The sequence below is a fragment of the Apodemus sylvaticus genome, chromosome 2 (genome assembly GCF_947179515.1).
Source record: "Apodemus sylvaticus chromosome 2, mApoSyl1.1, whole genome shotgun sequence".
Taxonomy (NCBI): Eukaryota; Metazoa; Chordata; class Mammalia; order Rodentia; family Muridae; genus Apodemus; species Apodemus sylvaticus.
Genome location: NC_067473.1, coordinates 166,164,369 through 166,191,995, shown reverse-complemented (window position 1 = coordinate 166,191,995; position 27,627 = coordinate 166,164,369). Strand labels below are relative to the sequence as shown.

At 38.5% G+C, this 27,627-nt stretch overlaps 1 protein-coding gene across 3 annotated transcripts; it reads left to right on the top strand.

Moving 5' to 3' along the window:
- Nucleotides 1–1,445: 1,445 nt before the first annotated feature.
- On the top strand, nt 1,446–27,627 carry LOC127679300 (C-type lectin domain family 9 member A-like). 3 transcript variants are annotated; one of them, XM_052175031.1, is made up of 8 exons: nt 1,446–1,822; nt 4,290–4,397; nt 7,015–7,114; nt 7,360–7,486; nt 13,292–13,410; nt 23,301–23,452; nt 25,219–25,325; nt 26,462–27,627. In XM_052175031.1, the coding sequence occupies exons 3-8, from the start codon at nt 7,027–7,029 to the stop codon at nt 26,601–26,603; spliced, it is 735 nt and encodes a 244-aa protein (XP_052030991.1). In that variant the 5' UTR covers nt 1,446–1,822; nt 4,290–4,397; nt 7,015–7,026; the 3' UTR covers nt 26,604–27,627. The 3 variants fall into 3 exon arrangements, with proteins under 3 accessions (XP_052030991.1, XP_052030992.1, XP_052030993.1); XM_052175032.1 differs by having other exon boundaries at nt 1,451–1,822; nt 7,403–7,486; nt 13,303–13,410; XM_052175033.1 differs by lacking the exons at nt 1,446–1,822; nt 4,290–4,397 and having other exon boundaries at nt 7,018–7,114; nt 7,403–7,486.

Below are 27,627 nucleotides of genomic sequence, written 5' to 3'. Positions count from 1 at the left end.
TTATATTTTTGTTATAATTAGTATTTGCAAATTCTATATATAAGCACAGTTTCCTTACTTCTTAAAGTCATTAGTCTATTCTTGTTCTAACTTGCTTGCAGGGTCCATAACAGCCTCCTTATTCAGAACTTCTAAACCTTTTCATAACGTAGGAAAGATAAATGCCAACAACAGAAGCTATCAATCTTCAGGTTTAGAGATCTACACACTTAGCGCCAGGCTAGGCCACTCCTCAGAGGAGGGATGCAGTAACACTTACCATCCCTGGTCAAGGTTCAATCTCAATTCTCAGGCAGAACTTGAAATGTGACAAAATGAGTCCATGGAAGGTATGAAGGTGGAAGTGGAAATTTTTCTCTTTTAAAAAGTATTCGCTTATTTTTATTTTATGGATATGAATTTTTCTGCATGTCTTTATGTGTACTTCATGCATACATACTCTCCTCAGAGGCAAGAAAAATGTGCCACCTGCTTGGAATTGTAGTTACAGATAGTTAAGTCACCATGCAGGTTCCAGAAACCACAAATGCACTTAACTAACTCTCCAGGCCATTTTTTAGCCCCTTTCAATCTGTTCAGTTATGCTTTTTTTCCCATTATCAAAAAAGTACTACTATCTGAGAACAATGTCTGACCCTGAGTAGAAACTTGACTTTCCGAACTAGCAGGACTATTACAAGATTACTGTCTAGCACAGGGTTTTCTGACAAAAAATGACATCAATTTCTCCTCCTTTCAAACCTAGTCCAGTGGGCCTATTAATCATCTGGGCAAAAAAAAAAGCTCTTCAGAAAACCCAGAAGACTTTTGAATAGAACAGAGCCTATCTAGGTCTGTAAGGTGGCATGGATTCACTGGTTTATTTTTTAAAAAGACAAAATGGCTGAATAGATTTCTCAGTGCTCACTGACTGCTCTCCTGAAGGTGCTGAGTTCAAATCCAGCAACCACATGGTGGCTCACAACCATCTGTAATAATATCTGATGCCCTCTTCTGATGTGTCTGAAGACAGCTACAGTGTACTTACATATAATAATAAATAAATCTTTAAAAAGAGAGAGAGAGACAAAAATAAGACAGGGAGTTGGGCAAGTGATGAGGTAGGGGCTGGGAGGAACTGGAGGGAGAAATTAGGAATAAATATCATCATAATACACTGAATATATATATAAAAAGATTTTTTAAATCTACAGGTGTCTGTAAAATAATTTAATCCAAATTTATCTTCCTCTTAAAACCAAAGAAACACAAAACTATCTAAATTCTACTAAAATTATAATATTACTATGACTGTAGATTCATATCCATATATATATAATGTATATGACATATATATAGAGAGAGAGAGAAAGAGAGATGATGATGGTGAATGTAGTATTATGCCTATTTAAGTATTGGACAGAACCATAAGCATGTAGTTTTTAAATATTAAACTGTGAGAAAACTGAGACAGCAACTTCAACAAGAATGATTTATCCTGGATCAGCTTAGGATTTATCTTCACTCATAGTTTAGGATTTGCCCGGGCTCACAGATTGATTGGTAAGAAGGCTTAATGAAGGGAGAGGAAGGCATCTGGCCACATTGCACTCACAGGAAGCATAAAGACATGAAAACTGGGACTCAACTCTCTTTGTCCTTTTCATTCAGTGCAGAACCTCAATGGAGGAAATAGTGATGCCTACACTCCAGGCACGTCTTCTGTCTGTTGTTGAACTTCCCTGGAAACAAACTCAGGGATGTGCCTGGAGACTTGTCCGATATACCAGAGGGTACAAGGAACTGGGTGCCTGAGTCTTATTCTTCTGGGGATTTTACTGAGGTGAGCATGGAAACTCTTCTGCCCAAGATCATATGAATCAAGCATGTGAAGATTGACCCCCTACTTCCTTGAGCTGATGGAGAAATAAACAGTTAACCACTTTCCGTCATCTTGGTTTGACACAGAAGTCAGTTAAAGGCTATTCTGTGTAGCCAACCACATTTGTTACCGCAAGTACCCCTGCAGCTTTTGTTTGCTGGGGTCCAGGAAGGCACAGCTAATTGTATGTAGTGGTATTAATATAAAAGTCAGATTTGTGGGCAGTTCAGGGCCCCAAAGTACTATTCTGGTTCATGTTGAACTAAGATGTTTTAGAATTGCCTACCTCTTAGCATCTGGAAGTTTTAAGCTGCTACTTTGAGAACCACTTGGGCCAAATCTACCTCTCTTATAGCCATGATTTGCCTTGGCTCTGTTAGTCACACCATTCACACTGATTTAGCTGTATCCTGCTGCCTTTCTTCCATGTTCTGAATACATATTCTACCACGAGCCTCTACACCTCCATTATTTAGCCTTTCACATTTTATTTATCTATTCATTGTTTTTCATCTAGAAGATGACCTTAACAGCCATTAGCATTACTGCATCCAATTTCATTTGCACTTTTATTTTAAGATTGATTAGGTTAGTTGGATATAAAATGGTTAAATAGAACTATCTTTAAAAGAAAAAAGAAAGTTGATATAGTGAAGAGCTTAGTAATGGAAGCATTCTAAGAACTAAAATGCACTGATATTTGGGATACAAGTATGCGTGAATAAGTGTGTCTGTGTGTATGCATGTGAGAGTGTATGTGCCTGTATGTATATGTGCATGTGAGTATGTATGTACCTCTGTGTGTGAATGTGACTGTGGGTATGTGTCTGTGTATTTGAGTGTATGTATGTGTCTCTGTGTGTATATGTGTTTGTATGTGTATATATGTGTGTATGCATTTTGGTGATAGGAAATAGTTTTATAGAACCTGTTTTTGTAATCAATATATACTCTGACAATAATATTATGTTTTTACCTCTAGTAAATATTATTAGTCAAATGTTTAACTCCATAATTTGTTAAATGTTTTAGAATACTTTACATTTATTTTAATAACACTGGTAATTTATTATTAAAATAGCAAGAACTAAAATATAATTTCTTTTCTTTGGCTGTTTACCAATATTTTAATGTATTTATATATAATTTATATACATATAATTTATACATATCATTTATTTATCATGTACAAGGTATATATACTATGTATCAGATGATTTGATAATACTAAAAGTTATAAATGTAAGAATAGATAACTTTAAAAACACAGAAGCAATGTATTACTGCAACTACTCACAGGCTAAGTTTAAAACCAATTTTCTATTTGGTGTTGAGGGGCTGGAGAGGTTGTAAGAGGGTTTGGTGTTTTTGCAGAACCTAAGTTTTGGTTTTCAGTAAACAAGTCAAGTGGCTCAAAACTTTCCATAACTCTAGCTCAGAGGATTCAATGTTCTCTTTCTTGGGTAGGTGCATGCATGTGTCATACATTCTCACAGACATATGAAGACACATGATCATGTACAGACACATGCACATACACAGGCACAAACAGATGCATATAAAATATTTCTAATTCTAATAGAATATAAAATATTTCTAATAAAAAAGATATGCTGTTAAATATCCATTTGTTAAATGACACACATTTGTAGTCACAGACAGAACTGAGCATCATTCAACACAGTAATTAATACCTATGAGCTCAGATCATGGCTCATGAGGGTGTCTAATGACCTGTGCCTGGCCTTAAGACCTCTGCCTGGAGAATTCTTCAATGCTTCCTTATTATTATTTACCTTGGAAACTGACTGTAAGAAAGAATCACTTAATTCTTATATGGAGAAAAAAAAAAAACGAAATTAGGTCAAAAGCAAGTCTACCTTCAAACAAAGCTAGAAATTTCTAAAACATTTCTTCTGAGTTAATTAGTATTCAATGCTAGCTTAGTATAGCCTGCACTGTTATTTAATATATTAATTAGATTGTCTGGACCTGCTCAGAGTGGTTGAAATTACTGGCTAGGACTTATATACTCTTTGATGTTTCTGCTTTTACAATGATGAAATAGCTGTTGCAGGTTTTTCTTTTTCTTTTTCATTTCTATAAAAATGTAAAAATTGATCCAGACAGAATATATAGGCACATGCCTCTCCTTTTACTTTTGCTTATTTATAAAACTTAGTTGTTAATTAGTTCCGATATTCATCAAATTCTGAGATTATACCTTCCTCAAACTCACTAACATCAAGATTTCAGGATAAAAAACAATGTTCCCTGACACAGATTTTGCTTCTTTCTCTTAATTGAAACTAAATTGGAAAATCTAATCCTGACTTCAGTAAGACATTTGATATAGGAATTCATAGAAATATCATTTCCCAGAGGCAGCGACACCTCTCAGTAAGCTCCTCCCAATGTCACTGTGCAGGTAAACGGATAGCAGAGCTAGCTCATCACAGGTCTCAGCTTGCTTCCAGACCATCCCCACCCTCCGGCCAGTGAAAACCAAAAACAGACCCAGGAAACCTCGCAGACTGTGAGTTTGGGATGGGGACTGTGCTCTCATGCTGGAACAAAGGGATAAAGTGGAATGCACTTTTATGTACAGGAAGCTGGATAGAAACCTTGGAGGGCTTTGAATTGTTGCCAGAGAGAACTGAACTAAGCCTGCACACTCATATCCAGCTTTAAGTTCATCCCAGAAGAGAAGATAAGACTGGATCAAAATGAGTGTGTATTTAAAAATTATTCACCATGTAATGTGCAGATGATTTTTAACTTATCAGATAATTTTGAAAATACTTAGTACTTTTGTAGACATTCTAAATATGCATTATTTACTCCGCTGTGAATTTAATTTCTTCAAATTCCAGAAGAATTGCATGGCTAGCTAGTAATGTGCTTTTAATAATTTAAGAATTGTGTTTTCTCATAGACATTTGGTTTGAGAGAAAGCTGCTTGTCCACTTAAATCACTAAATATCCTGTATTTCACCAGTAATTTATTTTGAATTTATCCAAATGGTATTCTAAATGACTTTTATGAGATGGTGAATGTAACTAGGCTGCCTTGTCTAGCCTCAATAGAAGAAGACACGCCTAATCTTACTGTAACTTGATGTGCCAAGGCTGGGTGATAGCCATAGGAGGCCTCCCCTTTTCTAGGGAAAAGAGGTAGAAGGGTAGATGGGGCAGGGAGGTGAGAGGGAGGGGGTTGGAGAAGAAGAGGGAAAGGAACCTGCAATGTACATTAAATAAATAAGCAATGAAAAATAATAATGTAGCAAGATTTTAAGTACTTCTTATGAGATTACGAATTTTTCATTGCTTTTATTTTGCCAGATCTGGGGACCAAAACTAGCTTTCAAATACTAGGCAAGTTGTCTACCACCAAGCACCTGTATTTTGTAACCTATAATCTTGTTAAGGCAAAATCTATGTCTCACTTGATCTTATTGCTTTTAGTAGATAAAGAAATTAAAGTTCACAAGATTGGAACATCCCTCTTTCTCTTGATTGAAAACCCTAGAGCGCTGGGATTTCAGGCACATACTTCTACGGCTGATACCCTCGTTTTAGCATGGACCATCAGTATATTCTTTGAAGCCTGCTTCTTGGAAGAAAGAATATATTTTGTTCTTCTTAGTGGTAGTAATTAGTTCAGAAGAAATAGTTTTCTACTGATTCAGACACTTTCCTTGATTTCAGAGGAAGGGAGCTTATTCTATACATTTTTAGCCTTCCTTAATGAGTTAATTTTTTCTTTTTTTTTTCTTGAATATAATCTTCATTTACATTTCAAATGCTAAAACCTTTCCAGGTTTCCCCCCTCCCCAAAAAACCCCCTCCCCTCCTCCCATCCCCTGCCTCCTAGTATATGCCTTTCCTCCCGACCCACTCCCTCCTCCGCCCTCCCCCCCATTTCCTTTGTTGGGAAGTCTATTGAGCCTTCACTGGACCAAGGACCACTCCTCCCACTGATGCCCAACAAGGAATTCCTCTGCCACAATTTTGGCTGGAACCTTGTATGACACTTGGTTGATGGTTTAGTCCCTGGGAGTCCTGTGGCATCTGGGTAGCCGACATCATTGTTCTTCCCATGTGGCTGTAAACCCCTTCAGCTCCTCCAGACTGCCCTCCAACTCCTCCATTGGGCACCCCATGCCCAGTCCAATGGTTGGCTGCTAGCATCTGCCTCTGTATGTGCAAGACTCTGATAGGGCCCCTCCAGAGACAACCATGACATGCTCCTTTTTTCAATTTTTGAATTTATGTATAGCCACAGAAACTTAAGAAATGTCAATTATTGTATTATAATTTGTGAGATACGATTTGGATTCTTGTGGTTTAGTTTCTTTTTCTATAAAACAAAGCAAGATATGCCATCACCGTGTTTGTTGTTAAAACTACAAAAGGAGCTATTCTCTTGACAGCATGGCCTCGACTGGCATGATTTCTTATTTTTCTCATACTATAAAACAGGGAAATGATGTCCACTGACAATAAAAAAAACAAGCTAGGAAAATGAAAAGCTATTTGGTACAATGGAATAATAAAGTTTATATAAGGGCATGCCTTTGCTAAAAATAACTCTATACAAATTCTACTATTGTGCCATTGGGGCTAATGCAGGCATTGATTGATCAGATATAATTTTTCAACAAAATATATGAATCTGAGTGTCTAGAGATAATTAGGGTACATCAACTTCTAAATTTTAGCAATCAGTATAATTATTTCAAAATTGTCTAATAGCTCAAGAGAATATTTGTAATAACTGTCACAGAACATTATTTAATTGTGTTGAATTTCTGGTCTAAGGTGTCACAGAGAAAAATTTAAAAAAAAAAAAAGCATTTATGTCCCTGAAGAAATTCACTTTTCCAGCTAATTCTTTTTATCCAACTCTCTCTATTACTTTATAGTATGTGTTGTAATTATCAATTGGACTAATTATACCATGTGAAGCAAAGATGAATATTGGTATTTGAAATTCAACACAATTAAGTAATAGTCTGTGACAGTTATTACATATGTTATCTTAAGCTATTAAACAATTTTGAAATAATTCTATTGGTTGCTAAAATTCAGACATAAATATACATTATCTCCAGATACCCAGATTCATACACTTGCTATGCTCCTTCTCGTAGCAGCTATCAGAAATGAATGAGGAAAGACCCACTTATGCAGAGCTGAAATTATCCCTGAAGAGTAAGAAGGACAAAACCCAGCCAACTCAGAAAAAGAGAGGTAACATTTTTCTACCTGACTGTGTGTGTGTGTGGTGTGTGCATGCATGTTTGTGTATGTGTATGTGTGTGTGTGCAGAAAATATAATATCAAATATGGAAAAACTCATGTTAGTCATTTTCATATATATTTAATGTTGCTTGTCTGTCGTTTTATTGAAAAATATATTTATGGGTGAATAGTCAATGAGAGGAGATCGAATCACAAACCTCATTTAAAAACATCTATTCTGCTCTAATTATAAGGTTTTCTTGTTTGTTATGTATCCTGCCTGTTGATCTCATGCAGAATATCCATGGCGCATAAGTGTTGTGATCCTGGGAACAGTATGTCTTTGTCTTCTGATGTCAATCACAGTCTTGGGATATCTGTGTGAGTATAATATATAAATATTTTATGAAAATAATGAGATAAGAAACAGAATTACAGCTGCTAAACCTGTGTAGGTTTTGAAATTCTGTAGACATCCTAGCAATTATGGGTATTGGTGATACTGATGATGGGGATAAAGATTTTAGTAGCATCTTATATTTCTTCCTTTATGATATATAAAAGAATATACTGCTATAATTACACAGAAATATCATGAGTAAATATAATGCAGGTGTGTGTGTGTGTGTGTGTGTGTGTGTGCATGAAATTTATATACAGTCTCAATGTGTAAAATTTCAGTGTGCTTCTTAAATTTGGTAGATTGTTCTTTCTTTTGTGTTTATAATTTGGGCATTTTTAGATCAACTTCCAGTCACTCAAGAGTCATACAAGAGGCTGGAGAGATGGCTCTGTGCTTGAGAGCACTTGTTCTTGAAGTTCTTGCAGTAGTTAAGAACAGAGCTCTAGCAGGAACTTGGTTCGGTTCACAGCACCCACATGGTGGCTCCCAACCATTCATATACTCTGATTTCAGAGGAATTTAACTTCTGGCATTCAAGGGCACTGAATGGACCTGGTGTACATACAAACATTCAGGTAAAACACTCACACATAAATATAATAAATAAATAAAATTTTAATAGTCGCACAAATGTTTAACAAAAGACTCCTTTTGAGCAAGCCATTTGATAAAACAAATGATAGACATGTGCACTTCAAGTTCTCAGTTTCCTGCAGAACCACTGGAACCACAAGGGAGAATAAACTTGACCACTTTGTTCCATGAGCATAACACCATTTATCAATTCAGATACATCTCCAACCAGTTAATTTAATTGCTTATTTAGTTGATTTTGTTGTTTAAGATGGAATCCTCTCTGGTGGCCGTAGCTGGCTTGGAGCTCACTAAGATCCACTTGCCTTTGTCCGCTAGTGCTAGGATTAAAAGCTTGGCTGTCATACCTGACTGAAGTTGTCTTTTTTTTTTTAACTCTTCATGCTCCTTCCTGACTTTGTCTCCCAATGCTGAGATTACATGACTATAGTAATACATATGGCTCTAACAGATTTAAAAAATTGTACTCTATAATTTCTTTCAGTATATTTTTCCTGTTTGTTTAAAAACACTTTATTTTAAATTATTTGTTTTATTCATTTAATAAAGAACTTTAGTTATCTCTCCTGGGTCAAAAACTATATATTTCACCAATATCACAGCAACTTAATGGGAAAAAGGGGAGCTTTGAATGAGTTTACATGAACATATACGTGTGTGTGTGTGTGTGTGTGTGTGTGTGGAAAAGTGGATCCATTTTTAAAATAAAATGAGTGCAGCTATAAAGGCATGAAGAGATGTTCTGTGAGTGGCTCATAACATCATAAGGTTAAGAAAGCTTCTTGGTGAAGACAGCGACTTATTTTAAATAATAAATAAGTAATAATTATGACACTGATAGAGAAAACCCATCTAAGTTGAGTGAGCAGCATGAAAAAGGAACAGATTTAGAGAGTCATGGGTAATTCCAAGGTAGTGAGAGAATGAGCTAAACATAAGCTTGGGCATGCAAGGGAGAAAGAGAGAGAGAGAGAGAGAGAGAGAGAGAGAGAGAGAGAGAGAGAGAGAGAGAGAGAGAGAGAGTAATGGCAAAGGATTCAGGGGCATATGGCACATTAGTGGACATACACACAAAGCTTAGTTTTGAGTTATTTCTTTATAGTAAGCTGTTGTCAATAGATTCATAACATCAGCACACACATGAGATTAAGCTAAATATTTAGATTAGAAATATTAATTGTGTTTAATTTTGTTCAATTAATACAGAAAATGCATGAAACTGTGGTAAAAGGAGATGAAAGTCAGATCATGAAAATATGTTCAAAAGCAAGGGGGATGGCTGCCATGTTAGAAGGTCAGAGGTCAAGATGATGATGCCTAGGAAAAATGAATATTAGAACCAAAAACAGGTGATGGTGGAGTCAAATGAAAATTTGACTAGTAGATAGTTGGAAATGCATTAGGAATCAGGCAAGGCACGCTGGCAGAAGTAATCTGACAATCAGCACAGATGGGACTTTGATCAGGAGGGACACCACTAATGCCTCTTGCTGGTATAGATTTGGTAGAACAATATTTTAAGTCAAACTAGCTCACTGATGTCTAGACTTAACACATTTCATGGCAATGGGTGAAATGTGTTAAGTCTAGACATCAGTGAGCATGGAAAATGTATTATTTAAGCTACGGTTTAGCAAGTGCTAAAAATATATTGATTTACATGGTCTTTTGAATGTATTTGAAAAATGGAATTTTTAAAATAGTCAAAAAATTAAGTACAGGGATATGTAACAATGTGGATGAATTACCATGATAATGTAAAATACATTAACAAAGTAAGAGGAATTTCAAGATATAATCGACTCTAAAAGTAGGTTGAATCAGGGGAATAATATGTAAATAGACACAAGGAATGATCAAGGTGCTATCTAGCACATCTATGATGTTAAGAGAAAAATCTAAATAAAACTAAAAATCTAAACAAAAGAAAGTTTGTGGAGCAATCATGAGCATCCTATGCACAAGGAATTCCAAACAATGAATTTTTTTCTGGATAACTGAGAAGAAAACAATTACAACTGAGAAACACAGCTTTGTGACAAATCCTGGATAGATTTGGAAAACACTGACTCATTTTTTTTAAATATTGTTACTTTTTAATTGTGTGTATATATAGATGTATGCAAGGGAGTACAGTCCCTAGAGGTCAAGAGAGAGCCTTAGAGATGCCAAAACTGGAATTTCATTCAGTTGTAAGATATCTGTTGTGAGTACTCAGAAGCAAAATTGGATCATCAAAAGAGTAATTACACATCCTTTTTAAAAATTATTTAATTATTATCTTACACTCCACATTTTATTCTCCCCTGCCCCCTTCTACCCTTCAACTCTTCTACATCCCATTCCTCCTCCCCATGCCCCTGTCTCCACAAGGATATCCCCGCACCCACCACCTACCCACCTGACTTCTAAAATCCCTGGGGCCTCCAGCCTCATGAAGGTTAGGTGCATCATGAACATATGACCTCTGATTGAACATAGACCTAGCAATTCTCTGCTGTATATGTTTTGGGGGCCTCATATCAGCTGGTGTTTGCTGCCTGGTTGGTGGTCCACTGTTTGAGAGATTTCAGGGGTTCAGATAACACTGGTCCTCCTGCAGGGTCACCCTCCTCCTCTGCTTCTTTCATCCTTTCCCTAATTCAACCACAGGGGTCAGAAGCTTCTAGCCATTGGTTAGATGCAAGTATATGCATCTGACTCAGCTATCTGTTGAATCTTCAGGAGTGCAGTCATGCTAGGTCCATTTTTGTGAGTTCTCCATAGCCTCAGTCTTAGTGTCAGGCCTTGGGACTTCCCCTTGAACTGGATCCCACATTGGTCCTGTTTCTGGACCTTCTTTTCCTCAGGCTCTTCTCCATTTCCATACCTGTAGTTCTTTCAGACAGGAACAATTATGGGTAAGAGTTTTGACTGTAAGATGGAAGCCCACTCCCCTCTTTGATGCCCTGTCTTCCTGCTGGAAGTAGGATCTACATGTTCACTCTTCCTACTGTCCAGCATTTCATCTAAGGTCCCTCCCTTTTAGTCCTGTGAGTCTATCACTTTCCAGGTCTCTGATGTATCCTGATGTATCCCAACCTCCTACCTCCCAAGGTTGTCTGTTTCCATTCTTTCTGCTGGCCCTCGGGGCTTTAGTCCTTTTCCCTCACCCAAAATCAGATCAATCACATTACCATCTCTGCTCATGCAATGTCCCTCTGGCCCCTGTCTACTTTACCTCCCAGCTCCCTCCCTCCCCAATTGTGATGTCTTTCTTCTCCCTCCCAAGTGGGACTGAGGTGTCCTCACTTGATCCCCTCAGTTTGTTGACCTTTTTGAGTTCTATGGCTCATATCCACTTATTAGTGAGTACATACCACACATGTCATTTTGGGTCTGAGTTACCTCACTCAGGATGATATTTTCTAGTTCTATCCATTTGACTGCAAAATCAGGATGTCCTTATTCTTAATATCTGACTAGTATTCTATTGTGTACATGAGCCACATTTTCTGCATCCATTCTTCTGTCATGGGACATTTGAGTTGTTTCCAGCATCTGGCTATCAGAAATAAGGCTGCTATAAACATAGTGAAACATGTGACCCTGTGGCATGGTGGGGCATCTTTTGGGTATACTCCCAAGAGTAGTATTGCTGGGTCTTTAGGTAGATCTACTTCCAATTTTCTGAGGAACCTCCAGATTGATTTCTAGAGTGCTTATACCAGTTTGCAATCCCACCAGCAATGGAGGTATGTTCTTCTTTCTCTACATCCTCACCATCATGTGTTGTCACCTGAAGTTTTGATCTTAGCCATTCTGATTGGTGTAAGATAGAATCTCAAGATCGTTTTGATTTGCATTTCTCTGATCACAAAGGACTTTGAACATTTCTTTAGGAGCTTCTCAGCCATTAGAGATTCCTCTGCTGTGAAATCTTGGTTTAGTTCTATACCCTATTTTTTGATTGGGTTGTTTGGGTTTTTTGGTAATTAGCTTCTTGAGTTCTTTATGTATTTTGAATATTAGCCCCCTATCAGATGTGGGGTTAGTGAAGACTTTTTCCCAATCTGTAGGATGCTGACTTGTGTTATTGACTATGTCCTTTGCCTTACAGAAGATATCCAGTTTCATGAGGTCCAACTTATCAATTCTTGATTTTAGAGCATGATCCATGTGAAGTTCTGTTTAGGAAATTCCCCTGTGCCAATGAGTTCAAGGCTCTTTCCCACTTTCTCTTCTATTAGATTCAGTGAACTTTGTGAAAGGTGGCAAATAAGGGTCTACTTTCATTTTTCTACACACAGACAGCCAGTTAGACAAGCACCATTTATTGAGGATGATTTTTTTCACTATATTTTTGTCAAGATCAAGTGTCCATAAATGTGTGGTTTTATTTCTGGGTCTTTGATTCTATTCCATTGATCAACATGTCTGTCTCTGTACCAGTACCATGCAGTTTTTATCACTATTGCTCTGTAGTAAAGCTTGAGGTAAGGGCTGGTGATTCCCTTCACTGTTCTTTTATTGTTAATTGTTTTGGCTATTCTGGGATTTTTGCCCTTCCAGATAAATCTGAGAGTTGCTCTTCCATGTCTTTGAAGGATTGTGTTGGTATTTTGATGGGCATTGCATTGGTAAAATGGCCATTTTAACTATATTAGTTCTGCCAATACCTGAGTATGAAAGATCTCTCCATTTTCTGAGATCTTAGATTTCTTTCTTGAAAGACTTGAAATTATTGTCATAGAGGTCTTTCACTTATTTAGTTAGAGTCACAAGATATTTTATATTATTTGTGGCTATTATACATTCTTAATCACTCAGCTATCTCAACATCCCCAAGATTATGATTTATTACAAAGATTTTTGTTTTCTTTGTACATCAGAAGGTCTGCATGACTTTCTCTATCTCTATATAAACACATGTAAACATTAAATGGACTAATAACTATAGGGAATAAAATTAGTTTATACACTTTTTTCTTTTCAGTTGACCTTTGTTTTATTAATATGTTATAAATGCTTTAAAAGTAGTGTATTACAAGTTATAAATAGTTGTAGTTTAATATATTTTTATATTCTAGCACTTTAAAATATTTTATATTTTTCTTGCTGTACTTTAACACCATCTACTATTTATATTTACAATTAAATAATTGTAACAAAGCAGTCAGTTATCACCATTTGTATTTCTAATCTCATAGTGTGGACTTAGTTTTTCAGAGGACTTCAAGCTTCAAAATTCAATGTGAGAAATATGCAAATGAAAGTGCTGTCTCCTCAATGAAAGGAGTAGACCCTTCAGGATTGCCACCGACTACAGGTATGCATTAGAACATGAACTGAAAAGTAGCATAACTTTTTTAAATTTTTTATTGGTTATTTTGTTCATTTACATTTAGAATGTTATCCCCCTTCCTGTATTCCTCTCCAAGACCCCCTTCCCACCCCTGAGGTTGTTCTCCCACACACACACACACACACACACGACTCCAACCCCACTGCCCTAGCATTCCCCTACACTGGGGCATAGAGCCTTCACAGGACCAAGGGACTTTCTTCCCTTTGATGTCAGACATGGTCATCCTCTGCTACAACTGCAGCTGGAGTCATGGGTCCCTCCGTGTGTATTCTTTTTTTTTTTTTTATTTGACGTCTTTTTTAATATATTTCTTTTTTAACTTTTATTAGATATTTGCTTTATTTAAATTTCAATGAAAAAATCATCCTCTGCTACATATGTACCTATAGCCATGGTTCCCTCCATGTGTAATCTTTGTCCCTAGGAGCTCTGGAGGCACAGGTCGGTACATACTATTGTTCTTCCTATGGGACTGCAAAACTCTTCTGCTCCTTGGGTCCTTTCTCTAGCTTCTCCACTGGGGACCCTATGCTCAGTCAATTGGTCAGCTCTGAGCCATAGGTATTTTGATACCCCTTCTAAGAAGGACCAAAGTATCTATATTTTAGTCTTCCTTGTTTTTGAGCTTTATGTGGTCTATAAATTATATCTTGGATATTCAGAGATTTGGGGCTAATATCCACTTATCAGTGAGTGTATACCAGGAGTGTTCTTTTGCAATTGTTTTTTTTTTTCTTTTCTTTTTTTTATTCGATATAATTTATTTACATTTCAAATGATTTCCCCTTTTCTAGCCCCCCCACTCCCCGAAAGTCCCCTAAGCCCCCTTCTTTTCCCCTGTCTTCCCTCCCACCCCTTCCCACTTCCCCGTTCTGGTTTTACCGAATACTGTTTCACTGAGTCTTTCCAGAACCAGGGGCCACTCCTCCTTTCTTCTTGTACCTCATTTGATGTGTGGATTATGTTTTGGGTATTCCAGTTTTCTAGGTTAATATCCACTTATTAGTGAGTGCATACCATGATTCACCTTTTGAATCTGGGTTACCTCACTTAGTATGATATTCTCTAGCTCCATCCATTTGCCTAAGAATTTCATGAATTCGTTGTTTCTAATGGCTGAATAGTACTCCATTGTGTAGATATACCACATTTTTTGCATCCACTCTTCTGTTGAGGGATACCTGGGTTCTTTCCAGCATCTGGCAATTATAAATAGGGCTGCTATGAACATAGTAGAACATGTATCCTTATTACATGGTGGGGAGTCTTCTGGGTATATGCCCAGGAGTGGTATAGCAGGATCTTCTGGAAGTGAGGTGCCCAGTTTTCGGAGGAACCGCCAGACTGATTTCCAGAGTGGTTGTACCAATTTGCAACCCCACCAGCAGTGGAGGAGTATTCCTCTTTCTCCACACCCTCTCCAACACCTGCTGTCTCCTGAATTTTTAATCTTAGCCATTCTGACTGGTGTAAGATGAAATCTTAGGGTTGTTTTCATTTGCATTTCCCTAATGACTAATGAAGTTGAACATTTTTTAAGATGCTTCTCCGCCATCCGAAGTTCTTCAGGTGTGAATTCTTTGTTTAACTCTGTACCCCATTTTTTAATAGGGTTGTTTGGTTTTCTGGAGTCTAACTTCTTGAGTTCTTTATATATATTGGATATTAGCCCTCTATCTGATGTAGGATTGGTGAAGATCTTTTCCCAATTTGTTGGTTGCTGATTTGTCCTCTTGATGGTGTCCTTTGCCTTACAGAAACTTTGTAATTTGATGAGGTCCCATTTGTCAATTCTTGCTCTTAGAGCATACGCTATTGGTGTTCTGTTCAGAAACTTTCTCCCTGTACCGATGTCCTCAAGGGTCTTCACCAGTTTCTTTTCTATTAGCTTCAGAGTGTCTGGCTTTATGTGGAGGTCCTTGATCCATTTGGATTTGAGCTTAGTACAAGGAGACAAGGATGGATCAATTCGCATTCTTCTGCATGCTGACCTCCAGTTGAACCAGCACCATTTGTTGAAAAGGCTATCTTTTTTCCATTTGATGATTTCAGCCTCTTTGTGGAGGATCAAGTGGCCATAGGTGTGTGGGTTCATTTCTGGATCTTCAATCCTGTTCCATTGATCCTCCTGCCTGTCACTGTACCAATACCATGCAGTTTTTAACACTATTGCTCTGTAGTATTGCTTGAGGTCAGGGATACTGATTCCCCCAGATTTTCTTTTGTTGCTGAGAATAGTTTTAGCTATCCTGGGTTTTTTGTTGTTCCAGATGAATTTGATAATTGCTCTTTCTAACTCTGTGAAGAATTGAGTTGGGATTTTGATGGGTATTGCATTGAATCTGTATAGTGCTTTAGGCAAAATGGCCATTTTAACTATATTGATTCTACCGATCCATGAGCATGGGAGGTTTTCCCATTTTTGAGGTCTTCTTCCATTTCCTTCTTCAGAGTCTTGAAGTTCTTGTCATACAGATCTTCCACATGTTTGGTAAGAGTCACCCCAAGATACTTTATACTGTTTGTGGCTATTGTGAAGGGGGTCATTCCCTAATTTCTTTCTCAGCCTGCTTATCCTTTGAGTATAGGAAGGCCACTGATTTGCTTGAGTTGATTTTATAACCTGCCACTTTGCTGAAGTTGTTTATCAGCTGTAGGAGCTCTCTAGTGGAGTTCTTTGGGTCACTTAGGTAGATGATCATGTCATCTGCAAATAATGATAGTTTGACTTCTTCCTTTCCAATTTGTATCCCTTTGACCTCCTTATGTTGTCGAATTGCCCGAGCTAGTACCTCAAGTACAATATTGAAAAGATAAGGAGAAAGGGGGCAGCCTTGTCTGGTCCCTGATTTCAGTGGGATTGCTTCAAGTTTCTCTCCATTTAGTTTGATGCTGGCTACCGGTTTGCTGTATATTGCTTTTACTATGTTTAGGTATTGGCCTTGAATTCCTGTTCTCTCCAAGACTTTAAGCATGAAGGGATGCTGAATTTTGTCAAATGCTTTTTCAGCATCCAATGAAATGACCATGTGGTTTTGTTCTTTGAGTTTGTTTATGTAGTGGATTGTATTGATGGATTTCCATATATTGAACCAACCCTGCATTCCTGGGATAAAGCCTACTTGATCATGGTGGATGATCGTTTTGATGTGTTCTTGGATTCGGTTGGCAAGAATTTTATTGAGTATTTTTGCATCGATGTTCATAAGGGAAATTGGTCTGAAGTTCTCTTTCTTTGTTGGATCTTTTTGTGGCTTTGGTATCAGCATAATTGTGGCTTCGTAGAAGGAATTGGGTAGTGTTCCTTCTGTTTCTATTTTGTGGAATAGTTTGAAGAGTATTGGTGTTAACTCTTCTTTGAAGGTCTGGTAGAATTCTGCACTGAAGCCATCTGGTCCTGTGCTTTTTTTGGTTGGAAGACTTTCTATGACACCTTCTATTTCTTTAGGCATTATGGGACTGTTTAGATGGTCTAGTTGGTCCTGATTTAATTTTGGTATTTGGTATCTGTCAAGGAAATTGTCCATTTCCTCCAGATTCTCCAGTTGTGTTGAGTACAGGCTCTTGTAGTAGGATCTGGTGATTTTTTGGATTTCCTCAGTTTCCGTTGTTATATCTCCCTTTTCATTTCTAAGTTTGTTAATTTGGATACTTTCTCTGTGCCCTTTGGTCAGTCTGGCTAAGGGTTTATCTATCTTGTTGATTTTCTCAAAGAACCAGCTCTTGGTTTTGTTGATTTTTTGTATGGTTCTCTTTGTTTCTACTTGATTGATTTCGGCCCTGAGTTTGATGATTTCCTGCCTTCTACTCCTCCTGGGCGAAATAGCTTCTTTTTGTTCTAGGGCTTTCAGGTGTGTCATTAAGCTGGTAATGTATGCTCTCTCCATTTTCTTTTTGGAGGCACTCAGATCTATGAGTTTTCCTCTTAGCACTGCTTTCATTGTGTCCCATAGATTTGGGTATGTTGTGTTTTCATTTTCATTGCGTTCTAAAAAGTCTTTAATTTCTTTCTTTATTTCTTCCTTGACCAAGGTATCATTGAGTATTGTTCACTTTCCACATGTATGTGGGTTTTCTGTTGTTTCTGTTGCTATTGAAGACCACTTTTACTCCATAGTGATCAGATAGGAGGCATGGGATTAGTTCTATCTTCTTATATTTGTTGAGGTCTGTCTTGTGACCAATTATATGGTCGATTTTGGAGAAGGTACCATGGGGTGCTGAGAAAAAGGTATATTCTTTTGTTTTAGGATAGAATGTTCTATATATATCTATTAAATCTAATTGGTCCAAAGCTTCAATTAGTTTCATGGTGTCCCTGTTTAGTTTCTGTTTTCCTGATCGGTCCATTGAGGAAAGTGCAGTGTTGAAGTCACCCACAATTATTGTGTTAGGTGCAATGTGTGCTTTGAGTTTTAATAAAGTTTCTTTTACAAAAGAGGGTGCCCTTGCATTTGGGGCATAGATGTTCAGGATTGACAGTTCTTCTTTTTGTATTTTTCCTTTGACCAGCAAGAAGTGTCCCTCAGGGTCTCTTTTGATGACTTTGGGTTGAAAGTCAATTTTATCTGATATTAAAATGGCTACTCCAGCTTGTTTCCTGAGACCATTTGCTTGTAAAATTGTCTTCCAGCCTTTTACTCTAAGGTAGTGTTTGTCTTTGACCCTGAGGTGTGTTTCCTGTAAGCAGCAAAATGTAGGGTCCTGTTTACGTATCCATTCAGTTAGTCTGTGTCTTTTTATTGGGGCATTAAGTCCATTGATGTTAAGAGATATTAAGGAATAGTGATTGTTACTTCCTATCATTTTTGACGTTATTTTTTAAATTTGAATGCTTAACTTCTTTTGGGTTTGATGAAAGGTTACTATCTTGCTTTTTCCAGGGTGAAGTTTCCCTCCTTGTATTGGTGTTGTCCTCCTATTATCCTTTTTAGGGCCGGGTTTGTGGATAGATATTGGGTAAACTTGGTTTTGTCATGAAATATCTTAGTTTCTCCATCTATGGTGATTGAGAGTTTTGCTGGATATAGTAGTTTTGGTTGGCATTTGTGTTCTCTTAGAGCCTGCATGAGATCTGCCCAGGACCTTCTAGCCTTCATAGTCTCAGGTGAAAAGTCTGCTGTGATTCTGATAGGTCTTCCTTTATATGTTACTTGGCCTTTTTCTCTTACTGCCTTTAGTATTCTTTCTTTGTTTAGAACATTTGGTGTTTTGATTATTATGTGACGGGAAGTATTTCTGTTCTGGTCCAGTCTGTTTGGAGTTCTGTAGGCTTCTTGTATATTCATGGGCATCTCTCTCTTTAGGTTAGGGAAGTTTTCTTCCATATTTTTATTGAAGATATTTGCTGGCCCTTTAAGTTGTAAATCTTCACTCTCATCTATGCCTATAATCTGTAGGTTTGGTCTTCTCATTGTGTCCTGGATTTCCTGGATATTTTGGGTTACAAGCTTTTTGCATTTTGCATTTTCTTTAACTGTTGAGTCCATGATTTCTATGGAATCTTCAGCATCTGAGATTCTTTCTTCTATCTCTTGTATTCTGTTGTTGATATTTGCATCTCTGTCCCCTGATTTCTTCCCAAGGCTTTCTATCTCCAAAGTTGTCTCCCTTTGAGTTTTCTTAGTTGTTTCTACTTCTGATTTTAGATCCTGGATGGTTTTGTTTAGCTCCTTCACTTGCATGTTTGTGTTTTCCTGTAATTCTTTAAGAGATTTTTGTGTTTCCTCTTTCATGACCTCAGCCTGTTGACCAAAGTTCTCCTGTATTTCTTTAAGAGATTTTTGTGTTTCGTCTTTCATGACCTCAGCCTGTTGACCAAAGTTCTCCTGTATTTCTTTAAGTGTTTTTTGCATTTCCTCCTTGTTGGCTTTTGTATTCTCCTGGATTTCTTTCAATGATTTTTGTGTTTCCCTTGCAAGGGCTTCTAACTTTTGATCCATTTTCTCCTGAATTTCTTTAAGTATGTCCTTCATGTGTTCCTGTACCAGCATCATGACCAGTGATTTTAAATCCAAATCTTGTTTTACTGGTGTGATGGGGTATCCAGGACATGTTGGTAGAGGAGAATTGGGTTCAGATGTTGCCATATTGCCTTGATTTCTGTTAGTGACGTTCCTGCGTTTGCCTTTTGCCATCTAGTTCTCACTGGTGTTAGTCTTGTCAGTGCTGGACTCACCCGTGCAAGCTGCCCCTTCCCAGTTGGCCTCTGGTGCACAGCTTACCTCCTGCACTGCTTGTAGACAGGGTGCCTCTGCCCAGGCTGTTCAGATCCCAAAGCAGGCACCCGAAGGCTCCCGCTGGGGCCCGCTGGATTCACTGGAGCACACTGACTTCTCCCAGCTGGCTGCCTGGAAGCCCAGCTAGCCACTTGCAGGACTTGGAGATGTGGTGCTGCCGCCCAGTCTGATCTGGATCCGGAAGCGGAGAGAGTAGAGCTGAGGGCTTCCGCCTGAGGCCTTGCCCCAGATTGTGTCTGTGGACCAGATGGAGCCCGTGTGCACCCCCAGGGAGTGCCGACGGTGTATGCTGCTGTGACCTCCCCTGTGTTCCACTCACTCCACTGGGCAGCCGATCCGCCAACCGGGCCGTCGCACACAAGGTTAGCCTGGCCCCCGGTCCCTGGGTCCAGGCAAAAGCCTGGGAGGCCAAGGTCCGAGCAAAGTTCCCCTAGGGCTATGACTGTTAATTGGGTCCGCCAGGTGACTAGGATGGCGGGTGTGCGCGCCTGCGCTCCCTGAAAGCACCGGGAGAGTCTGCTGTGCTAACAATCACCTGGGCGGGTTGACTCACAGATGGCCCACCAAGCCGCCCAGTTCTTGGGGTCAGTCCTGTGCCTTTTGGGGCCTAGACCCCCGCTTTGTTAGCCTCAGGCTATGCCTGTTACAGGTCTGCCCGCCAGAGCTCTCTGTTGTCCTGCAGGCAAAATGGCTGCGGCGCGCACGCAGGCCTGGGCAAAAAACCTCCTGGCTGGGTTGGCACCCCGATGGCCCCCCCGACCAGCCCAGGGCCTGGGTGCAGGCCAATGCCTGTCAGGTTCAGACCACCACGGTGTTGGCCTCGGATTATGTTTGTGTACCTCAGTCTGTCCGATCCCTGGAGTACGGAACCAAGATGGATGCACCTCTCCTGACTGGTGGGAGGCCGAGTTCTGAAGTGGCTTCCGTGCAGGAAAGGCGCCGCACAACTGCTGCTGCTTGCCGCCCGGCTGGTCAGCAAAGGTCAGTGGTCGTGGGCGCAGGGCCTAACTGGTCCCTGTGTCGCCTTGGTTCCACTGCTGATGGCCCTTCAGCTGGACCAGCGACTGCTGCACTGCCGCCGCCGCCGCCACCCTCTTTTGCAATTGTTACCTGACTCATCATGATTCAAAACTATATGCAACAAAACTGGAAAATCTAGATGAAATGGACAACTTTCTAGGCAGATACCAAGTACCAAAGTTAAATCAGGATCAGATAAATGATCTAAACAGTCCCATAACGCCTAAAGAAATAGAAACAGTTATTAATAGTATTCCAACAGCCCCCCCCAAAAGCCCAGGACCAGATGGGTTTAATGCAGAGTCCTATCAGACCTTCAAAGAAGACCTAATTCTAATACTATTCAAATTATTCCACAAAATAGAAACAGAAGAAATGCTACCCAATTTTTTCTATGAAGCCACAATTACTCTGATTCCTGAACCACCCAAAGACTCAACAAAGAAAAGAAACTTTAGACCGATTTCCCTTATGAATATCAATGTAAAAATAGCCAATAAAATACTTGCCAACCAAATTCAAGAGCACATCAAAATGATCATCCACCATGAACAAGTAGGCTCTATCCCAGGGATTCCGGGGTGGATCAGTATACAGAAATCCATAAATGTAATTCACTACATAAATTCAAAGAAAAAAATCCCACATGATCATTTCATTAGATGCTGAGAAAGCATTTGACAAAAGCTAACCCTTCATGATAAAAGTTTTGGAAAGATCAGGAATTCAAGGCCCATACCTAAACATAGTAAAAGCAATATACAGCAAACCAGTAACAAACATCAAACTAAATGGAGAGAAACTTGAGGCAATTCCATGAGAATCAGGGACTAGACAAGGCTGTCCACTCTTTCCCTACCTGTTCAATATAGTACTAGAAGTCCTAGCCAGAGGAATTAGACAACAAAAGGAGGTCAAAGGGATCAAATTGGAAAGAAATCAAAGTATCACTATTTGTAGATGATATGATAGTATACTTAAGTAACCCCAAAAATTACAACAGAGAACTCCTAAACGTGATAAACATCTTCAGCAAATTGGCTGGATACAAAATTGACTCAAACAAATTTGTAGCCTTCCTATACTCAAAGGAAAACAGGATAAAAAAGAAATGGGGGAAACAATACCTGTAACAATAGTCACAAATAATATAAAATACGTTGGTATGACTCTAACAAAGCAAGCAAAAGATCTGTATGCCAAGAACTTCCAGTCTCTGAAGAAAGAAATCAAAGAAGATCTCAGAAGATAGAAAGATCTCCCATGCTCATGGATTGGCAGGATTAATATAGTAAAAATTGCCATCTTGCTTAAAGCAATCTACAGATTCAATGTAATCCCCATCAAAATTCCAACTCAATTCTTCATAGAGTTAGAAAGAGAAATTTCCAAATTTATCTGGAATAACAAAAAATCCAGGATAGCAAAAACTGTTCTCAATAATATTTATTTCATTTATGTAGGAACACTGTCACTGTCTTCAGGCACAACAAAAGAAGGCATCAGATCCCATTACAGATGTTTGTGAGCCACCATGTGGTTGCTGGGAATTTAACTCAGGACTTCTGGCAGATCAGTCAGTGCTCTTAACCACTGAGCAATCTCTCTATCCCAACTGTATTCTTTGGTGGTTTAGTCACTGGAAGCTCTGGGGAGTCTGGTTGGATTGGTAGATATTGTTGTTCTTCCTATGGGGTTGGAAACTCCTTATGTTCCTTCAATCCTCACCCAACTTTTCCACTGGGGTTCCCCTGCTCAGTCCAATGATTGGCTCCAAGCCTCCACATCTGTATGGGTAAGGCTCTGGCCAAGCTTCTTAGGACACATCCATATGAGGCTCCTGTCAAAAAGCACTTCTTGGCACCAGCAATCATACCTGGGTTTGGTGACTGCATATAGGATTCATCCCCAGGTAAGGCAGGCTCTACATGGTCTTTCCTTCAGTCTGTGCTCCACTCTTTGTCCCTGTTTTTCTTTTAGACAGGAGCAATTCTGGGCCCCAGCCTTCAACTGGGGCCCATGCCTATCCTCTGGATATGTTCTCTGGCAAACTTTTAATGGCATTCACATTACTGTCCCATTTCAAAATGTCATCTTAAAACTTTAAATTTAATTTGGATTAAGGATTTGAGCTTTGTTTACTTCATGAATCCATCTTTTCTGTAACACTTAATTAAACCTATGCTTGCACTGAAGAAGTTACTATTGATTGTCATCTTAATTTTATTGAGCATTCTATATTATTCAATACTGGAAGTGTGTACTGTGGGTATATTCACCTAACATAGAGCCCTTCATTGAGATTTTACCTGCATTACTCATTTTGATAGGTCTCTTCTTGCAGATAGGAATGCATAATGCTGGTGTCTTTCTCCTTGAGAGGTGAAGATTTATCAGCGAAACCATAACAAAGTCCTCAGATCTGTCCGAGACAGTTTCTATGCCTACAATAATCTTTCCTTAAAATTTGGCACAAGAGGTATTCTCAGTGAAAGTAATTACTCTCTGGAGTTGAATAAGGAGCAAACAATGAAACACCAAACATTCGTGTCTTTAAATGAGTCTGAGCATAACGGTTGATTTTCTTTTAAGGAGCAGGCTGCTACACATGTCAAGGAGGATGGCTTTGCTGTGGAGAAAAGTGTTACTACTTTTCAAAAGCAGAAATGACATGGGAGGAGAGTGAGGCATCCTGCGAATGCCTGGGTTCTAATCTCGCTAAGATTGACAGCAGAGAGGAGCAGGTGTGTGTAGTGTGCTGTCTGAGTGTTTCACAAGAGGTATGTGTGGTTGTGCTATGAAAATCATCTTTGTTCCGCTGCCTTTCTTTGCTGCTCAGCAGAATCACTTACACATCTTGGAACAGACTCACCTGAAGTGTGATGAGCACAGATATTTTAAAAAATACCCAGGAGAATGTTTTTAAATCACAAGAAATAGGCCTGATGTAAGGGGTATTTCTCAGCCATTTTATTTGTTTTGCCCCTTCAGAGTTTAGCTAGAGCAGATCATTGACCATTAATGAAAAACTACCCAGAAAAGCTATCTTTGATGATACTTATGGTCCAAAAAAAGTTAACTGATTTTGAGTTCTACTCATTTGCCATCAGTACTTGGAAAAAATAATGTAGTTCTAGGGTGGACCATGAGTCTCTGTCATTGAACATAGAAAAAAAGGGATTTAAAATAAAGACCAAAAAAGGTAGAATCATTCCCCAGAAATAAGTTTTATTTTACTCATAACTCAGGATGACAAGAGTTTTTCTGTTCTTTGTATACAAGTGTGACACTTGTTATTAGTTCCAAAGTTAAGGAAAGAGTCTAGTTGATTCTGTAGATTTCTTTCCAACATTTTAGGTTAGGCACTAGATTCCAATTTTATGTTTACTTTTAAAAATGTTTCTACTAGTGTCCTATGGAGGATATATAAAACATCATGCTCATTAGCATAACTATTTTATTAAAATGGATTTATTTTAGCAATTACCGCTTTAATATCATGTGCCATAGCAACTACAGTCATTTATATTTTTACTTTAATTAATATATTTATTTATTTTATATATTAATTACAGCTTCTTCTCCCTCCTTTGCTCCTAGTTCCTCTCCTTCCCCTCCTGCACCCCACTCAGAGAAGTGGAGACCTCCCATGGATATGGACCATTAACGAAAAGCTACCCAGAAAAGCTATCTTTGATGATACATATGGTCCAAAGTCCCATCAAGTTGCAGTAGAGTTAGGCACATCTTCTCCTATTGAGCTAGACAAGACATTACAGTTAGGGCAAAGGGACCCACAGGAAAGCAACAGAGTCAGAGATTGCCCCTGCTCCGGCCATTAGAGTTCCCACATGAAGACCAAGCTGTGCATCTGTTACGTATGTGTATTGGGCCTAGGCCTGAAACACACATGTTCTCTGGTTGGTAATTCCCTCTCTGAGAGGTCCTATGGACTCAGTTTAGTTGATTCTGTCAATTTTCTTGCAGTGTTCTTGATCTTTCTAGTTTCTTCAATCCTTCCTTTCCCTCTTCAATAAAAGTCCCCGAGTTCTGCCTAATTCTTCAGTGTGATATTAATAACATTACTAAGTATATTCCTCTTATCATACTAACCATAGAAATTCTCTTGTCATTATTTCTATCTCCCTTGAGGTGATTAGTTGGAACACATAATACTGCAACTTTAACTTAACTGTCTTGATTGCCATGGGCATGTCTGTCTTTACTGACCTATGTATGCTTGCAACACATCAAGTATATTTTCTTAGGTTTCTTCCACATTTTTTCTATTGGGCAAATTTCTTCCTGCTGACTTACAAGATATATTTATTGTCCTTTAAATAACTACAAGGATCTCCAAATCCAAGACTTCTTTTAACAGTTTCTAAAGTGTCTTTTGATATTGAGAAATTCTAAACTTAGTGTAGATGGACTTTGAACCTGATGTATAATATCTCAGATGATATTAGTGATATTACTAGGAATACTAAAATTCTAATTTTTCTCACAGAACTTTATTCAGTCACGACTGAATTACAGCTATTGGGTTGGATTACGTCAAAAGGGAGGTCAGTTCCAATGGGTACACAATAAGGATGCAAAACTTTCTTCAGATTTGTAAGTTATTATTTCATATACTTAATAGCTGATTTACATTTAATAGCCTAAAGAAAGAGACTTGTGACTTAGACCATACCTTTTGTTCAGTACTATATGTAAAACATTATGCAATATTAAGGCCAAATTAAAAAGAATTATACATGTCACTTTTATTTCCTAAGAACAAGGGATGAGATGAGAGCCATACCCAAGATGTGAAAGTACACAGCTTGGGCTGAGCCCATAGCATGTCTTTCTCTGTTATAACTGTCCCTAGACCTAGGCCTGGAAGTTTCTAACCTCTTCTCTCTCTCTCTCTCTCTCTCTCTCTCTCTCTCTCTCTCTCTCTCTCTCTCTCTCTCTCTCTCTCCTCTTTTGTAACCTCTCTTTTCTGTGCTCTTCTCATGTGAGTTGTCTGTATCTGATCTCTGACTCATTCTATCATATCTTTGATATGATAGATTCTCTGGTTCCTCACTTTGCCCCTCAAGGAGACATTATTTTAAAACAAGGCAACTTTTTTCTATACACTAACTTTACCTTCATTGTTTTGGATTAATATCTTTAATAATGGCATGTCTGCATTGCCCCCAGAGGGATTAAAGTTGTGTCATTCCAAATGGATTGCACAGACCAGAAGGTCTTGGATGTGGTCCCTTGCCAGAACATCCACTTGCTGGATTAAAATTTCTCTACAATAAACAAAGAATTTCTTTTCATGCACCTTTATTTTTTCTATTTGTTATTTTATTATTATTTGTAAATGCATAGTCATACTTCACATATGTCTGTACACTATGTGAATGCCTGATATACTAATAGTCCAAAAGATTGCATTAAATTCTCTAAAACTGAAGTTACAGATCACTGTAAGAAACCATGTGGGTGTTGGGAATTGAAACAGGTCCTCTGGAAGAGTAGTGAGTGCTCTTAACTGCTAAGCCATCTCTAACCCTTCTGTTAAGAAAAAGGACATTAAATCCATATATAGTAGGCTATATTGTTTAGCAGCTCTCATCAGAAGGCTGTAGTGTCCACGGAAATAAACAAATATTTATGTTTTTAGGTTGTGATAATAAACTTATGCCTAATGACTGATATTTCTAAAATAATCTTCCTTTTCCATTTCTTTCTTTATTTCTTTATTGACACAGAGATTTTCACATGACAACACATGTAGCAGATGCAGCATGTGGATACATCAAGCCAAAAAGTCTCAGCAGTGCTCAATGTAACAGATATTTCCACTACATTTGTAAAAAGAATTTTGCCTGCAAGGTAACTTCAGAGAATTGATAAAAGCACAGTTTTACTTTTTTTAAATTCCTTCATGGCTATGAGTAAAGTAAAATACATGCAAATTGGTAAACTCTACATGATTTATGAAGCCTTATTCTCCTGAATCAAAAGCAAAGTACAGATTTTTGTATAGTAAGTGAAATAAATTCAAGAAGTATATATATTAAAATGGCAAGAATCAGTAAATGGAAAAACATGAATGACTTGTTTTGGTGAAAGACATTTATTTCTCTTAATCATCTAGGAAATTTTAATTCAATGTTTGACCACTATATTTACACTCTTTAAAATACAAAAGAAAGCCTTCCCGTCTCCATCTGTGTCCCAGAGCTAAGGCTATCCCACAGATCTCTGTACCCAAATCTCACCTGGAGAGATCTGGTCTCCCAGGCATGGTATCTCACTCCTACACCCACAGGAGAGACCACCACTTTTGCTCCAATAACTGTCCAAAAATAAGTATCTGCCAGGACTGCACAGGGCACAGGAACCACGGAGCAGCCTGGGACAGGATCCTTGAAATCTCCAACTGCACCCTGGAACTAAGGCTGTCCCACAGCTCTCTGTACCCAAATCCTTCCTGGAGAGAGCTGGTCTGCCCAGGAGTGATAACACACCCAGTGAAGGAGGTAGAGAAAGAACTGAAGTAGCTGAAGGGGTTTGCAACCCCATAGGAAGAACAGCAATTTCAACCAACCAGAATCTCCATATCTCCCAGGGACTAAAAAACCAAAGAGTACTCATAGAGGGACCCGTGGATCTAGCCACATATGTAGCAGAGGATGGTATTGTTGGGCATCAATATGAGGATCCACCCTTGGTCCTGTGAAGACTCAATGCCCCAGTGTAGGGGAGTGCCAGGAAGGAGAGATAGGAGTGAAGAGGTGGGAGTGGATGCATCCTCACAGAAGAAGGGGAAGGAGAGGATGAGAGAGGGGAGATCCAGAGTGAAAACAATGAAAGGGGATAACATTTGAAATGTAAATACATAAAATATCCAATAAAAATAAATTTAAATATA